At 49.0% G+C, this 17,969-nt stretch overlaps 1 protein-coding gene across 1 annotated transcript in view; it reads right to left on the reverse strand.

Annotated features, from left to right (window-relative positions):
* LOC143941158 (vomeronasal type-2 receptor 26-like) overlaps positions 1-17,969 on the reverse strand; it is a 115,861-nt gene that overhangs the window by 50,416 nt on the left and 47,476 nt on the right. The window contains exons 2-3 of the mRNA XM_077463184.1: positions 15,589-15,880; positions 278-1,060 (exon numbers count right to left, since the gene is read on the reverse strand). Of these exons, the coding sequence (XP_077319310.1) occupies positions 278-1,060; positions 15,589-15,880 (1,075 nt within the window). The remainder of the gene's footprint in view (positions 1-277; positions 1,061-15,588; positions 15,881-17,969) is intronic.

The following is a 17,969-nucleotide window of genomic DNA, read 5'->3' on the forward strand; positions in this document are numbered from 1 at the left end:
AATCACTGTCCAAATTTTACTGCCTCAACCTCCCTATCATCTCCAGAATACACCCCTTCTTTCCAATGTCACCAACAAGATACTAATTCCCTTGTCATCCCTCATCTCGACTATAGTAGCCTTCCCTTCTTTGGCCTACCTCTACACAGGTTATCCCATCTATAGTTCTGCTACTAGACTCATCTACCTTAACAACAGCATATTACCCACCAACCCTCTTTGCCAATCCCTCACTGGCTTGCACTCTCCCAACAAATACATTTCAAACACATTTTACCTGATTAAATCTATTAATGTTAAAACTGTGTTTAAACTTGTTGAAAATATGTATAGTTTCAGCCATAGCTTCTACTGCAATATAAACTCGTAGAGCTTCTCTGGAAAGCATACTTTTGTCAAATACTGAAATAAAGAATCTTAATATATTCTGTCTAGAAATGGGAACATTTTGGAAATAAATATTTTTCCCATTTTGAGTTGATGTTATATTGTAAAATGTAATGATCAGATCATCCATCAGCTGTCCAATTTGTGAATATCTTGACAGTAAATTGACATCAAACAAAGTTTCACCTCTAAGAATTTGTGGATCAGAAAACTGTAAAGACAAACTTGTTATAAAATCTATGAAAGCAGTTGTTATCTTGATTCTATCTGAAGTCCAGCCTGGGGGAAGGATAAGAATAGTGTTTCTATTAATATGAGTGTATATAGAAAGGTATCCCCAAGCATTGTTTGTGAAGGAACCACAAAGTATTAAAACTTTACATCGTACTTTTCTAAGTGTGTCCCTCCACTGATTTATTGTAGCTGAATTTTCAGTCATTCTTTTTTCAAAAGCCACACAAATCTCTTGGGAAGCCAAATGTCTCTTCAGAATTTGCGCTTCATTCTCTCCGGTATCATCGTCTGATAAAAGTATTCCAACCCAATTCCAGCCAAAATATTTCACTAGTTTGGCAATGGCTAAATAATGGACATGATCATTCTGAACGGTCCTAAAAACATGCGGGTAAAGGAGTCTGTCACTTAAAGAGTAATCAGTGGCCCAATAGCTGATCTGAAAAGAGAATTAACTATAAATTATAATGTGGATATATTTGCAGTTCACAGTCACAATTTGTTTCTGTCCGAATACAATTTCGGACGCATTTTTGGTTATTCGGAGATTCGGATGTATGCAAATCTCTGAATGAAATAGTAACGAATAGTAACAAATTTAGTTGAAATATTTAGTTCATTTGCTGACAAATTCCAACTTTTCAGAATGATTCAAATTTGGATTGGTCAAAAAACAATCAACCAATTTGAATTCTGTGTGAAGAAACAGCTGGTCCGGGAAACCAGCCGCCCACATCCTTAACAACCATAAGTCCTCATCTGTTAGTGAACTTCCCCACTAACAGATAAATGTAAAGATAAAGAATGCTGGCAATTGCCCAGCAATAGAAACATTTTTAAAAACGGCATGGGTCCCCCCCCCCCCCCCAGTCCATACCCTTCGGGTCTGATATGGATTTTAAGGAGAACCCCACAGTTAAAAAAAAATGGGTGTGGGATCCTCCCCAAAAGCCATACTAGACCCTTATCTGACCATGCAGCCTGGCAGGTATGGTTTGGTGGCACCGCCCCCTTCCCACATCATGTGACATCAGAAGAGGGCGGTGCCAGTGATGTAACTGGGTGGCCCCACCCCTTGCCTATTTAAGAGCTGTCATAGCGAAGAGACAGCATATGGTGGGTAGCCTATTAGGAGGCAAAGCATTTTTTGCCATTTTTAAAATTTTTGGCTCCGCGGGTGTTGTGATTGATGATGGATGTACATTGAGTGACACATTTTTTTTTTTTTTTTTTAATAAAGGACTTATCAAAATCAGTTTCCTGTGGTTTTTACTTTTTGACACTTTTTTGGTGAATGGGTATGGGTCCGATGTACCCAATACCCATTCACATGGGGGGGGGGAGCGGGATCTAGGGGCCCTCTTGTTAAAGGAGTCTTTCAGATTCCGATAAGCCCCCCACCCACAGACCCCCACAACCACAGCTCAGTGTTGTCAGAAGGAGGCCCTTGTCCCCAAGCACCCACCCCCCCCATGTTGAGGGCATGTAGCCTGTTATGGTGCAGGAGGGGGGATTCTCACTCACCCCCCCCCCTTTCCTGACCTGCTAGGCTGCATGCTTGGATAAGAGTCTGATATGGATCTTGGGGGGATCCCACGCCATTTTTTAAAAATGTTTGTGTAGGGTGCCCCTCAAAATCATTACCAGACCCGAAGGGTCATGCTGTCTTTTTATATTTTCTATTGCTGGGCAGATGCCGGCATTCTTTATTTTTTTTAAACAGCATTATTTATCTTTACATTCATCTGTCAGAGGGGAAGCCCTCTGAAAGATGATGACTCATGGTTGTTAAGGATGCGCTGGTCAACAACAACCTATTTCTTGACACAAAATTTGAATTGGTCGATTGTCGACCAATCTAAAATCTAATCGTTCTGAAAAGTTGTAATTTGTTAGAAAATGAATAAATTAAATACATTTTAACAAAAAGGAAACACAATTTAACAAAAATAAATAAATAAATAAAAATGAATTCCAAAAGCAAACTAAGCAAATTCCATAACAAAACGAAATTAGTAACATAACAAAATTATACTAAACAAAACAGACCACACTGTACAAATATTTAACAATACAACTGATCTTTCAGATTAAATCAGCTTAATACCTTCAATGTGCATTAAAACAAAGATGTTCAAAGTCTTACAGAAGCCGGAGTAGGAAAGCCTGCCCCCTGCCAGCATGCTGTAGAGAAGGATCTTTGCTCTTTGCATTGTAACAGTAGTCTGCCTGAAGACATACAATTTGCACCCTGTTGTGTCAGATCTATAGCTCTCCAATCAGCAAGGGTCAACAGTAATACTATATATGCTAAAGCTTGGACTTATCTGTGGATATGTTGGACCTCATTCAGAGAACATTGACCCTTCTCTGCAGCAGGCTGGCGGGGGACAGGCTTTCCTGTGCAAAATTATGCATAACCAGAAAAACTATACAAATCAGAAGACCTGACATCACCCTGACTTTACTTGTGATCTGCTTGCCCCAGATCACTGATTCTGGCTAGCCAAAAGAGCCAGTGTAGCACCTCCCTGACCCCCAGCATCAGGGATAGCTAATATTTCACCTCAGGGTACTGACCCTAATACGGGTCTTGTTGATACTTGCAATGGACCTAGCCCACCTCCATACCGTCTTGGCCACAATGTCAGACCAGACTAATATGGTACCTGGGAAAAGGAACCACAGTCTCTCGAAATCGGACTTAATGTCCGCGATCAGGTCCCGGACCTTCCGGACTGCCAGATCGTTCCCACCCGTATGCATCACCAGGACATCCAGGGGGCCCGTCTCTACCCGCATACTTCACCACCTCCCCCAAAACTCTTTCCCACTTCATCCCTGGGATCCCCAACCACCTTAAACAAGCTTCCCGCCTAGAAATACCAAGCTGCCTGCCATCAGGTCTTTGGTCTCCTCTCCTGCCCCTGTAAGATGCACAGCCCTCCACGGAAAACTCCCGTTACATTTCACTCTCCACTTTCCTTTTCCTTTTTTTTATTAAAGTCACAGTTGGAACGCTTCCCCTAGTCGACCGCCAACTGCGGCCTCACATAGGTACGAAATCGGCCAGATTCCCATCTGCCAATCCTACGTACCACCGCCTCGTCCAACCCACACCGAACAGCTTCTGTAGCTGCCCCAATACAGAAGGAGTGCGACGCATACGCCTTACAATCTAAACCCACCTCCCGTAAACAACGCCTAAATACCAACACAAATTGGTACCTGGACAGAAAAGACCCATCCTCATGCCGCAGGAAAGGCCCCTCCCCTCCCTGTCTCACGCTCCTGAACTCCCGAACCGCCACCACCGGGCACACCCTGGATCCTGGGAGTGCATATAAGGACATTAACGCTCCCTTACCCCGCTGGTCCGTCTTAGACATGCGCTGCAGAGCCCGACCCGATCCCCTTCCAAGCTTACCTCCCCATCCAACAATCCCCCAGCCACCTTCCTGGTTGGGCTCACCAACTCCCCAATCCGGAATGCCCCATAAAAGGCCAGGGAAAATGCGGCCGTGAACAGCCGCACCTCATAGCCTGATGCACAGGTATACCCCAACCGGGCACACATCGCCTGAAGATTTGCAAATGTGACCGGCCTCCTGACATCCTTCTGCATGTGCCGCTTACGGTACCCCTTCAATGCCTGCTTTACCCCAAAGTCTTTAGTCCAATCCTCCTCACGCATCAACTTAAATAAGAACGTGAGACCCGCCAGCTTCCGTTCAATGGCGGACATCCCCTGCTCAATATTCCTGGCCACGAAGTAGAGCACCAGCAAACGCCTATCAGGTCCCTGATCACTTACCCCTGCCTCACACGCCAATCCAGACCACTCCGACCAAACCCTCGAGTAAGCTGCCCATGTTGCTGTACTCACCAACTGCCAGATCCATCCTGTGGCAATGCCAATGGCAGCCTCCAAATCCACTCCGGGCAAGGGACCCCCTCCGCCTCCACGCCCGGAGCCAGCTCCCTGATCTTGTCACACTGAAAACGAGACAGGGAGTCAGCCAGTGCATTGTCCACGCCCGGGATATGCACAGCATAAACAAAAACATTTAACTGCAAACACCAAAAAACCAACTGCCGCATCAGCCATATGACCGGAGGTGAAGAAGCTGACATGCGGTTCACAGCCTGTACAACCCCCATATTGTCGCAATTGATGCACAATTTCAAATTCCTACACTTGTCCCCCCAGAGCTCCAACGCTAACACCACAGGACTGCGGCCAAGGTTCCGCACTCCACCTGCCCTTGAAAAATTCACCATACCCTGTCGAACCAGCCGCATCCGTGACCAGGTCCACATCAAAGTCCCTGATCTCCCACTGCAACTCTTCCAATTTGTTCCTAGGCAACCGGCATTCCATCGCCCCGGAATCAATCACTATACCGAGGAAATTGAGCTCCGACGTCGAACCCTCAGTTTTTCCGCCGCCAAGGGGACCCCAAACCTGCCTGCGATGTGCTGCAACGTAGACAGCAGAATCGCACGCACAACGGAGGCAGGCGGGCTCACGCAGAGGAAGTCATCCAAATAATGGATAACCGACTCCAAGCCTGAAACATCCCTCACCACCCCCTCCAAAAAGGAGCTAAACGTCTCAAAATAGATGTACGAAATCGAGCAACCCATAGGCAAACACTTATCCACATATAATTGACCATGCCAGTGGCACCCCAACAGCCAAAAGCTGTCGGGGTGAACCGGGAGCAACCGAAAAGCCGATTCGATATCGGCTTTAGCCATCAGTGCCCCCCTTCCATATCGCCGCACCCACCGAACTGCCGCATCAAACGATGTATACGATACAGTGCACGCCTCAGGGTCAATGAAATCATTAACCGAGCCCCCTTTTGGAAAAGACAAGTGATGGATCAGGCGAAATTTTCCCACCTCCTTCTTGGAGACCACCCCCAACGGGGAAACGACCAGGTCAGGCCAAGGCCTATCCCCAAACGGCCCCCATCCGCCCCAGGGCCACTTCTTTTCCCAATTTGTCACCCACCACCCCCGGATGCTGCAAAGCTGACTTCAAGTTCTCCACCACCGGCGGCACCGCCGTCAGCGAGCAGGGAATCCTAAAGCCGTCCCGAAACCCTGCTGCCAGCAACCGAGCCGTTTCCCACTCCGGATACCTACTTAGAAAAGGAAGCATCCTTGCCAGTATCACCGGTGTCCTCCCTTTTCTGAGCAGAATCTCCGGCCCGCTTCCCTTTCCGGAAACATCTGGACAGCATGTGAGCTCCCCCCGCAGCCGGAGCACTCATGCTTGAACTTGCACGTTCCCCCAAATTTGCAGGCGCCTTCATTGTACTGCCAGCACACCCCCCCATTTCTTTCCGGCCGGCAGTCCTGAGGCTGGCGCACTCCCGCCCCCCCCCCCCCCTGAAGAAATTGAGGCAGGGCCCGCGCCGAGGACATCAGCCTCATCCAGAGGCTGATGTCCTTGTGGTCCCAGTGCAATTCAGGCCGCACCGCCTTGCGCTGCCTGAACTGCTCATCGTACCTTATCCACGCCACCCCCCATACACCCTATAGGCCTCCCCTATCACATATAACAGAATAACGGCAAGTAGTGCTCAGAGTTCTTCTCCCCGATGACACTCGCCAAAATGGCAAACGCCTGCAGCCAATTAAAAAAAGTACGCGGAATCAGCCGATACCACCGCTTTTCCTCATCTTCCTTCTTGGAATCTTCGGGCTTGCCCCTATCCAGATTAAATTTCTCTAAAGGGAGCAGTGAGAAAATCTCCACATACTCACCTTTGGCAATCTTCTCCCGCACCTCCGGCTTCAAGTGAGCCCCCAGTGGACCCTCAAAACACACATAAACCTCACACCGCGCGGCGTCAGCCAGCCGCACAATGTCGGACCGTGCAGTCACCTCCTTAGTCCCCTTTTCTGCCACCGACGCCGTAGCCGCCCCTTCCCCGGCTGAACTCAGTGCGGAATGCGTTCCCCGCAGCCCCGGTTATCCCCCCTGCACCCCTACTGCAGAAGCCGCCCACGGGGCCACCGTACTCGGCTGTCCCAGCCCCCTCTCGAACTTCCCCACTAATGCCCTCAGACATTCCAACAGGTCCTGCATCTGGGCGGCGGGTTCCGCCATGGCGGGGGTTTTCCCCTGTCATCCGAACCCCGACCTCCCCTTTTTCCTGCTTCCCCGGGGGAAGAGACCCTGGAGGCCAATGCCACTGCCCGCGACGGTGCCGCCACCCCTCCAGCAGAGAAGTCCCTGGCATACTGGCAGTGAGCAACAGCCCTGCCAGCCCCCGGCTGTGCTAGTAGAACACCCTGCAGGCGTTCCCCGGCCCTGCACAGGATGTGATGCTCCAGTCCTGCCACTGGCTCTCTTCCCCACCATGGACCCATCCAGCTCAGCCATCCCTCCTGCATAGCTGGGCCCTGCTGCTGCTGATCCCTTCTCCTTTCTGTCTCTCACTGGGCTGGAACCCTGACCTTGTGCTTCTGCCGCCCCTCCCCCAGACACAGGCCGGCGGCGTGTGGACCGCCCCAGGCCTGTAGTGTCCCGCTGTGGTCTCTTTGCTGGGGGGATCGACTGGTCCTCCCCTGGGCTCCTCAGCACATGAGGTGGCCGAGCAGCAGGCCCTGGAGAAAAGCGCGCTGGATGCCGTGACCTCTGCGCGCGTGGGATCCACTCACCAGTCCCCGGGTCTGCGCCTGACGCATCCACCATCTCCCCCAATTGCCTCCATAGCCAGTCCGGTCCACGCTCCTCTGCCGTCCGCCGCAATCCCGCCAGCAAAGCCTCGATTTCCGCCATGATAGAGGAGCAGTGAGTAAAACTGCCTCCTCTCTCTCTCTCCTTCCCCGTACAGCACCTTTGCTCCGCCCACTCCACTCTTTTATCCAGCTCCTCCTCCCTCTTCTCTCTCTCTCTTTACTCCTCCCCTACTAGTCCTTCTCAACTTTTAACCCCTACCTATGCTGCCTTATCCAGCACTGTCATGCCCGACCCTTCTTTACCTTCCTTCCAGTCCAGCCATTCTGGGGCTCCCTTTTCTGGAATTCTGTAAAGTCCTAATAACCTCTGGAGAACATCCTAACTCTTTTAACTCCTGCCTTTCATTCTCCAGGCCACTAAGGCAAGTCATGATGGTTGCGGATGTAGGATATATCCTTGTGACAGGAGATGAGGAGTCACCGGCAGAGTGATCAATGGGCACACGCTGAGATCCATTGCCGGAGAGAACCACGGTATGCGAGGCCAGTAAGGTAATACTGGAACGACTGTCAGATTCTCTGCCAACAATCTCTTCAGGAATTTCAGGATTAGAGAAATTGGAGGGAAGCCATATGCCAGTTGTTCAACTCAAGGATGGGTCTAGGTGTCCATCCCCTCCGCTAATTGATGAGGGTAGCATGAGAGGAACTGGCTCACCTTGCAGTTGGTTGATGAGGCAAAGAGATCCAGTTGTGGACACCCCCAATCGTGGAAGATCTGTTTGAACACTTCGGGTTGAAGGAACCATTCATCATGTCGTGATTGGTCCCACCTCTCCCAAGAGGGATTGGCTGTGCGATCCTCCTTGTCACTGTATATAGGACACTGCTGCCCTTTTGTCCAGATAGAACAGCACTGGTGCGACCCTGTATGTGAGGCAACAAGGTGGCTAGCGCCATAAATGCTGCTCAAAGTTCCAGAATATTGGAAACCAATCCCTGAGTGAGAAATTCCCATCTGCACTGGATCTTGAGTTGTTCACAGGTGGCGCCCTACCCTGCTGCACTGGCATCTCTGGTAACAATGGTCCATTGCTGCAGCCTTAATGAATGATGCTGTGTCCCTCACTGTGAACCTGGGGAACTATTGGCATGACTGAAGAATCGGTACATGTAGGTAGGCATCCTATAAGTTCATTGAAATCTTCCAGTCTTTTGGTTGAACTATCTGGATTATGGTATGGAGAGACGCCATCTTGAATCACTCTACCCAAATAAATTGGTTCAGGTCAATCACTGGTCTGAAGCCCCCCGTTTTTTTCTGGACCAGGAATAGTGGCGAGTAAAAGCCTGTAAATCTTTGACAGGCCAGAAACTGGGAGGATGGGCTGGCCACCCAGGGTTTTAGCCACAAAGCTCTTTTGGCTGTAACTGAGCTAAGAATAGCCCGGAAGACCATTGAATGATGTCTATAGCTGCCTCTCCCACAAAGTTCACCAAGAGCTTTATCTCATCAAGAGCCCTGATGATTAGTGATGGACGAACTTCCGACGGGACGTTTCGCGAACGCGGACCGCAAACGTGGCCGATAGTTCGCGAACCGGAACGTTCGCAGCGTGCCCCATTGACTTCAATGGGAGGAGAACTTTGCAAACCTACAGGTCAAATTTGCAGCCACAAAATAATTAATAGCTGTGCAAACATAATCCCACCACATGGCCAATGACATAACACATGTATGAGGTGAATCTGGGATCGACAACTACAAGCATTCTTTTTTATATGGGAAATTGTTGTGACAATTCAGGACTGTGGAGCGCATGAAGGCAATGGAGGAGAGGGAAGGTCAGGGTAAGCAAAGAAGAGGGTGCAGGAGATGATCACCAGCAGCATCACATACAGCAATGACACCTGCACCATGATAGAGTCATCTGACACCAGCACCGTGATAGAGAGCACTGACATCAGCAGCGTGACATACAGCAATGACACCTGCACCGTGATAGAGTCATCTGACAACAGCACCGTGATAGAGAGCACTGACATCAGCAGAGTGACATAAAGAACTAACACCAGCACCGTGATATACAGCACTGACAGCAGCACCGTGATAGAGATCACTGACATCAGCAGCATGACATACAGCAATGACACCTGCACCGTGATAGAGTGATCTGAAACCAGCACCGTGATAGAGAGCACTGACATCAGCAGCGTGACATAAAGCACTAACACCAGCACCATGATAAACAGCACTGACACCTGCACCGTTATAGAGTGATCTGACACCAGCACGGTGATAGAGAGCACTGACATCAGCAGCGTGACATAAAGCACTAACACCAGCACCGTGATATACAGCACTAACACCAGCACCGTGATATACAGCACTGACACCTGCACCGTTATAGAGTGATCTGACACCAGCACCATGATAGAGAGCACTGACATCAGCAGCCTGACATAAAGCACTAACACCAGCACCGTGATATACAGCACTAACACCAGCACCGTGATATACAGCACTGACAGCAGCACCGTGATAGAGAGTACTGACATCAGCACCGTGATATACAGCACTGACACCTGCACCGTAAGCAGCCCCAGGAGGAAGTCATCATAGCACATGGATGGTGGGAGCCCCTCATAATGAGCATAGCACAGGGATGGTGGGAGCCCCTCATAATATGCACAGCAGAGGTACAGACCCAGGAGAAAGTCAGCACAGCACAGGGATGGTGGGAGCCCCTCATAATAAGCAGCCCCAGGAGAATGTCAGCATAGCACAGGGATGGTGGGAGCCCCTCATAATAAGCAGCCCCAGGAGGAAGTCAGCACAGCACAGGGATGGTGGGAGCCCCTCATAATAAGCATAGCACAGGGATGGGGGGAGCCCCTCATAATAAGCAGCCCCAGGAGGATGTCAGCAAAGCACAGGGATGGTGGGAGCCCCTCATAATAAGCAGCCCCAGGAGGAAGTCAGCACAGCACAGGGATGGTGGGAGCCCCTCATAATAAGCATAGCACAGGGATGTGGGAGCCCCTCATAATATGCACAGCAGAGGTACAGCCCCAGGAGGAAGTCAGCACAGCACAAGGATGGTGGGAGCCCCTCATAATAAGCAGCCCCAAGAGTAAGTCAGCACAGCACAGGGATGGTGGGAGCCCCTCATAATAAGCAGCCCCAGTAGAAATATGACACCACTCAACCTCTTCAGAGAGGAGGGTACGGGCATATAGTATGCTGTGCTTTTTTTGGACAAGGAAGTGAGCCAAATGAAGAAAGAAGGTCTGTGTGCTCAATTAAAAAAATTGTTTATAGACATATACATGGTCTACTGGTCACATGTGTTGAATTCCTCCGAGATCCATGCCTCATTCATTTTTAGAAATGTCAGGTAGTTAACACTGTCGTGAGCTAGGCGAGTACGCTTATGGGTCACGATCCCCCCTGCTGCGCTGAACGCCCTTTCGGACAGGACACTGGATGAGGGGCAAGCCAACAGTTCGATTGCAAATTTGGCAAGCTCTGGCCAGAGGTCAAGCCTGCCCACCCAGTAGTCCAGGGGTTCATCACTCCTCAGAGCGTCCACATCGGCCGTTAACCCGATGTAGTTGGACACCTGTCGGTCTAGGCGTTCCCTGATGCTGGATCCGGATGACACCTGTCGATGGGTCGGCTGAAAGAATGACCTCATATCCGAAGTCACCAACACATCTTCAAACCGGCCTCTTCTTGCAGGCGCTGTTGGATTGGTACCCGCAACTCCTTCTCTGGGAGTGGGAATTGCTCCTCTGCCAGCACACGCAAAAGCAGAATGCAGCATTTCTCGAAGCAAGGCCTGGAAGTGCTCCATTCTGCCAGCCCTCTGTGACGGCGGTAACATTTCCGCCATTTTGTGTTTGTACCGGGGGTCTAAGTACGTTGCCACCCAGTACTGGTCCTTGACCCTTATGCTTTTTATACGGGGGTCCCTATTAAAACACTGGAGCGTGAAGGCCCCCATTTGCACTAAACTGGAAGCGGTGTAGTGGCATGGCTCCTGCTCATCATCCAGGATAATGTCGTCCTCCTCGTTCTCCTCTCCCCATCCATGCACAACAACAGGGATCCCAGAAAGGTTTAAAACATGCTCTTCTTGCTCCCCCTCATCCGCCCCGGCACCATCCTCCTCTGACTCCTCTTCAGACTCCTGTTGTTGACTTGTCTCAGATAGAGCCACAGCACTGGCGCGGTGAAAAGAAACCCAGCTCCCCAGAACCTGTTCTGCCGCAGAGTTCATACAGGTAGACGTTAACTGCACGTTTCTGCTGGAGCAGCCTATCAAGCATATAGAAGGTTGAGTTCCATCGCGTCGGGCAATCGCAAATAAGACGTCTGACCGGCAGATTGTGTCGCCACTGAATGTCAGCAAGGCGAGCCATGGCCATGTAAGATCTTCTGAAATGGGACGAGATTTTCCTTGCCTGCCGCAAGATGTCCTGGACCCCAGGGTATTTGACAACGAATCGCTGCACGACCAAGTTTAAGATGTGTGCTATGCATGGCACGTGCATGATTTTGCCCTGTTTCAATGAGCTAAGCAGATTGGCACCGTTGTCACACACCACTTTACCAACTGTCAAATTGAGCGGTGTTAGCCACTGATCTGCCTGTGAACGCACAGCTGAAAGGAGTGCCGGGCCAGTGTGGCTCTTGGCTTCCAGGCACAACAGACGCAGCACGGCATGGCAACGTCTCACCTGGCATGTCGAATAGGTTCTGGGGAGCTTGGGCGGCGCAGCGGAAGAGACGCTAGCAGCAGAAAAGGAGGAGTCAGCCGAGAAGGAGAGGGAGGAGGATGGAGTAGGAGGAGGAGGAGAAGAAGGGCCAGGCCTGCATGCAATCCGTGGCGGTAAAACCAAATCTACACGGGTGCCACGGGTTACATGCTTGACAGCCGTCAGAAGGTTCACCCAGTGGGAGGTAAAAGTGATATACCTTCCCTGCCCGTGTTTGCTAGTCAGATGTATCTTGGCACCGACACTGTGTGCCAGAGATACATTCACTTGCCGCTGAACATGGCCATATAGCTCTGGGATGCCCTTCTCTGAGAAATACTTCCTTCCTGGGACCTTCCATTGTGGTATTCCAATGGCCACAAATTTGCGAAAGGCCTCCGAGTCCACCAGTTTATATGGCAGTAGTTGGCGGGCTATGAGTTCTGACAAGCCAGCCGTCAACCGTTGGGCAAGAGGGTTATCCGGTGTCATCATTTTTTTACGCTCGAACATTAGGCCCACGGAAGCCTGCCTTTTTGCAGAAAAACGTGAGCTTGGCATGATGGAAGGTGGAGTGGAGGACAATTGTGAGGAGAGAGGAGAAGGAGAAGTAGAAGATGAGGCTGGACGGTGAGAGCCTGGAGTGTGGCTTTGTGTGTTCCGTTGCTCCCACTGGGCTCGGTGATGGCTGCTCATGTGCCTTCTTAAGGCGGTCGTCCCTAGGTGAGTGTTGGGCTTACCGCAACTAATGCGTTGACTGCAAAGATTGCAGATGACAACGCTATTGTCAGCAGCGCACGCGTTAAAAAAAGCCCACACTGCGGAGCCATGTGCCGGTGTCCTGGGAGCGCCAGATGTGATAGTACATGGTCAATGACTCGCTCCTGATACATTTGCAGTCTGCTTTGTCCCTCCTGTGCAATGTAAGTTATTCCTGCTTCTCCTCCCTATCTGCTGGTCCATATCTCCCTCTGAACTCCCCTCCTCTTCCTCTCTTATGGGCACCTACATGACATCACTAGACACGTCATCATCGACGTCACCTTCCCCACCGCTATAAGTAGAGATCTCGGAGTAGGCAGCAACACCGGGGACCAACCTCCTCCTTGGGCTGATCTGGATACTGTCGTCAGACTGCTGAGTAGCGGTTGTTGCTACCTCTTCCTGATCCAATACCAAGAGTGGCTGCGCATCAGAAATGTCTTGATATGGATCGGAAAATAATTCCTGTGACTCAAGCGGAAGGTATGTGGTGGTGGTGGTGTTGTTGGTGGTAGTGTCTTTGGGGGTGCACATAGCAGAGAGTTAAGAAGATGGTGCAGATCGAGAGGATGAGGAGGGTGCAGAAGAGTAAGGCTGAGTGAGCCACTCAACCAAGTCTGGTGCGTCCTTTAAATGAATTGAACGCACCTTCTGCAACTTCCCAGTTTGGCTCAAGCCTGTTGCTCCTGCTCTACCCCTACCACCCCTGCGGAAGGGCCTGCCTCTTCCTCTGCCTGTCATTTTTTAAATGACCCTGTGACAAAACTCTCAGTCCCTATACTGATGAAGGACTGCTGCAGTATAGGGCAGCAGTCAGCAGTAGTGCACCTCAACCCTATGTATTGTGGACCTATACCAGTCCTTACCGAATAGCAGACTGTACCCCACTCAACCCTATGTACTGTAGCACCCTAGACCAAGTTACCAGTCCTTATAGGGACCTTTGTGGAATATGTAGGTTGTGACTGATTAGCAGACTGCAGCAGAAGGGCAGCAGTCAAGTATAATATTCTTTCTATATTTGGAAGAAAGAATATTATACGTGTACAAGCCTATTACCATACCAGTCCTGAAAAGAACCTTTGTGGACCTAATATAGTAACAGCTACTGATTAAACTGACCCTCACTGCCTCACACACAGCTTCCTGCCTGTCCCTATATAAACTGACAAAACAGAGGCTGCTGGAACAATAACTTGAATAGCACTTTTGTGGACCTGATAGTAACAGCTAATGATTAAACTGACTGTCCCTGCAGCACACACTGTCCTGTCCCTTTCTCTAAACTGACAAAAGACACTCAGGCTGCTGAAACAATCAGTAGCACAGCACTGCCTCAAACCTATATCCTGAACTACACCTAACACCTATACCATGATACCAGTCCTTAAAAGAACTTTTGTGGACCTAATAAATAGCGATTTGGGTCACAGACGTCTCTCCCTGCTCCACACAGCAACCTCTCCCTATAGTAACAGAAGAAAGAATGTAAAATTGCCGCCGGATCGGGTCTATTTATAAGTTAGGGGGAATGTCCAAGTGTCCATGTGCTGTAATGTCTCAATTGGCTGTCCTGTACCCCATGATGGATGTGTCATCATAGGTCAAAGTTCTTTTATACAGTAAACACGGAAGTCCGCCGGGCGAACGGCGGCAATAGTCCGCCGATCGGGCGGACTGTGAACAGCCGAAATTTGCCACGAAACGACCGCCGAGCGAACCGTTCGGCCATCACTATTGATGATTTCTTCTACCATTTTTGTATCTGTGCCCTTTAAATAGAGTGCCTTATGAGCAACTCTGTTCCCTCTCCTTCCATCCTCCTATTCAGGAGGTCCTCACTATTCGAGGGAAGCCTTATTCATATTCCAAGGTGGCCACTGCATCCTCACGGTCCATCGCGCACGCACCAGCATCTCTAGGTCCCAAAAACATACCCGCTGGAGTTCACTGAACATGCGCAGATGAACGGGAGAGAAGAGCCTTGCATGAGCCCCAGGAACCCCTGAGGAGGGAGAACAGGGCCTGAGGGATCCCTGCATAAGCGCAACCCCCCCCCCCCCCCCCCTTAGCCCATATACAGGAAAAATGAAAATTATACCACTGGAGACATTTTAGCCATTGAGAAATGTTTAAACAGAAAAGACATACTTGAAACTGATTTAATGGAAAGACACAAACGCCATGCAGTCCCAGACGCTAGATCAGGACCCCAAAGCAGGCATGCCACAAGAGGATGATCCTGGTGTTCGAAAGTTCTGATGCGAACAGAACAGGGGGTCATTCGGCCCATGCTTAGTAGACAGCAATACATAACCAGGGCCTTTCATCTGCACCCAATTTTCTGTATCTACATCGCCACAGCTGTCTCCTCTAGCAACAAAACCCAACTCACAACACCATACGGAATTTCCTTGGATGAGTTCCCTCTTGAAGTTTCCCCAGCCTCTTCATAGACCCCAGCTCATGAAGAGTTTCCTCTGATACTTACTCAGAACCCCATCCCTCTCAGCATGCCACAGGCAACAAGAGGTGTTTGCTCTCTGACAATTTACTCTCCCATGCCCCCAAGCATCGACCAAGCTCTCACCAGGCTGATGGTGTCAGCTGTGTATTCATTCATTTTAGCTGTTAGAGTCTACGTACTTTTTAACTTTCACAGACTGGCATGTTTTTGTAAAATGCATATTGTTGTCTCTGTTGACTTAGCATAGTATTACAATTATACAAGAAGTTTTCACTCACCTGTGTGTATCTGTACAATCCAAGGATTTGGGCAATTGGGATTGTAGTGGATGAAGAGTGATCTCCAATAACACCAGTCAGCTTGCCTTGTCCTTTACATGAATAATTAGGAAATGTCCCATTTGGTCCAGATAAGATCTGCAGAACACTCTGTACAGCCTTCCTGGGTTCCAGCCATGAATCATATAGATGCAAGCCTAGACTGATATTGGGTAAGATGTCTGGATCCTTGTTAATATTATCAATTGCGGAAAGGAAAGCTAGGATGTTCAAGTAATACCCCAAAGAGGGTCTACAAAAAGTTATTGTTTTCCAAAACAGTAAGTTAATAATTTTTAGATAAATGTAAAATATTTTTAAAATATTCATACATGGGATCAGACTAACATTAAATACAGAGGGAAATACTTTAACGCAATACTTCCTGGGAGATATATAAAACATCAAAAACAATGTTGAGGTAAAGCTAAGTTTTACACAGCATGTCTGTAAGTTAAAGTCTCACCACTAGGTGTTTAAACCAATCATGTGGCATTTTTAGATCCTAAACACCTTCTTGTGGTCTGTTTTGATATATTCTGCATAGGTCTGGAAGGTAGGGATGAGCCAAACTGCCTTGGGTTCAGTTCAGCAGGAGTTTGGTGAACTTCATTGAAACCAATTAAATGAAAAATGCCCATTTTCTGCACTAATAGTCCTTTTGCCCTTGGGAACATGTACCAATGCAAATAAATAAACCATTCTGCCCAAAGTAGTTATTTTTTTATATGCTTAAAGTGAAACATTTTAAGTCTTGTATGAATTTTAAGGGGGTTCTTCAAGCAAAAAAAATGCATAAGGTCCCCTAGAAATAAATGCCAGACCTTTTGGTTCCGACAGATTTTAAGGGGGATACATGTAAAAATCGATTCTAAACCCTTAATCCTAGCATGCAGTCAGGCTGGATTGGCAAGGGGGGATGAGCATGCACCATATCAGGCCACATGCCCTGATCATGAGTGGTACCTTGCCAGGGGCGACCCCATGGTAAAGCAACCTGCCCCCTGTTAATGAGAAAAAGGGCCTCTTCCCCACATATTTTGCCTGGTGGTCTGCAGGTGGGGATCTTAGCGGAATCCAAAAGCACCCTTTTTCAATAAGATACCACCCCTCATGTGAATAAGTACCCCCCCCCCCCCCCCAAAGTTGAAATAAAAACATTGAAACATTTGGCAGGTCCTTTATTTAAAAAAAAAAAAAATACACATAAAAATACTCCTTATTGTAAATCCATCATCAGTCATGATTCCTGACACCTGCTTAATTGCTGGGAAAAAAACAGAAGACCTGACACATGCAGCCGATCCCGATGGTAACACTAGCTGAATAGCAGCTCCCTGAGCTGTCATTAGTTATATAATGTAAAAGACATGGATAGAAGATAGTCAATGTTGGGGAGGAATGGTGACCACCCTGCTGAATGACCACCTGACACAGAGCACCGCTCAGCCTGATCGGTGATTCCTCGACCCCTGAGAACGTCAGAGCAGTGGTTCTTGCTCTCTCCACCTCAGGCAACCCTCAGCTATGCCCCATAGAAGGAGAGAAGTGCTGCAGCCTGTCAAGCTGTCCGCCTTTTTCTCCAAACTCCCCGCCGGTGAACACCAAAATGATGTCTGCGGTGGCTCTCGGAGGACTAACAAAGCCTCCTCAGCACATGGTAAAGGCCCCTGCTCTCCACATGGGGGGTCATCCACAGGGGCCTTCACACCCTTCACAAGAAGCTCAGTGAAGTTCAGGCTGCAGAGGGACTCCTCAAATGATGCCCCGAGATCTCTGGACATGGAGGTGAGCACACAGGCTACTGGCCCACAGGCGTCACAACCACACACAGACCCCTGCGCTATAATCAACACCTCAGATCACCCAGTGTCAGAGACTGTGCTGAAAAACATGCTAACTTCCCTCAGGGGGTCTCCCCAAATTGATATGAAATCCTACTTCCACCTCATGCAAGCTGACATACAAGTCCTGAGAGATAGGGTGGCTCATAAAGAGGACAAACTATGTGATTGTGCGGAATCTTTCAATATGCTAGTCGATGCACACTCAGTACACATGAGGATGAAATCGCATGGCTGAAGTCTAAAGTGGAGGATTGGGGGACAGGTCTAGTCACAATAACCTAAAGATTTGAGGGGTCCTGGAAATTATCCAGCAATCCCAACTACCACAATTTGCACAAGTCCTCTTCCTAGCCAATATACTTACCTTTACATCTGCAGATTTGACCATTGTTTAAATCTAAATGGTTTCCTAGACTCTATCTCCTATGCCAAGTTCCCAGTGATGTCATCTTCAGGGTGCATTTCTATCAAGTTAAGGAGCAACTCTTGATAGTG

Source organism: Lithobates pipiens, unplaced genomic scaffold (assembly GCF_037356315.1).
Source record: "Lithobates pipiens isolate NorthernLeopardFrog02 unplaced genomic scaffold, aLitPip1_a1.2 Scaffold_3, whole genome shotgun sequence".
Lineage (NCBI taxonomy): Eukaryota > Metazoa > Chordata > Amphibia > Anura > Ranidae > Lithobates > Lithobates pipiens.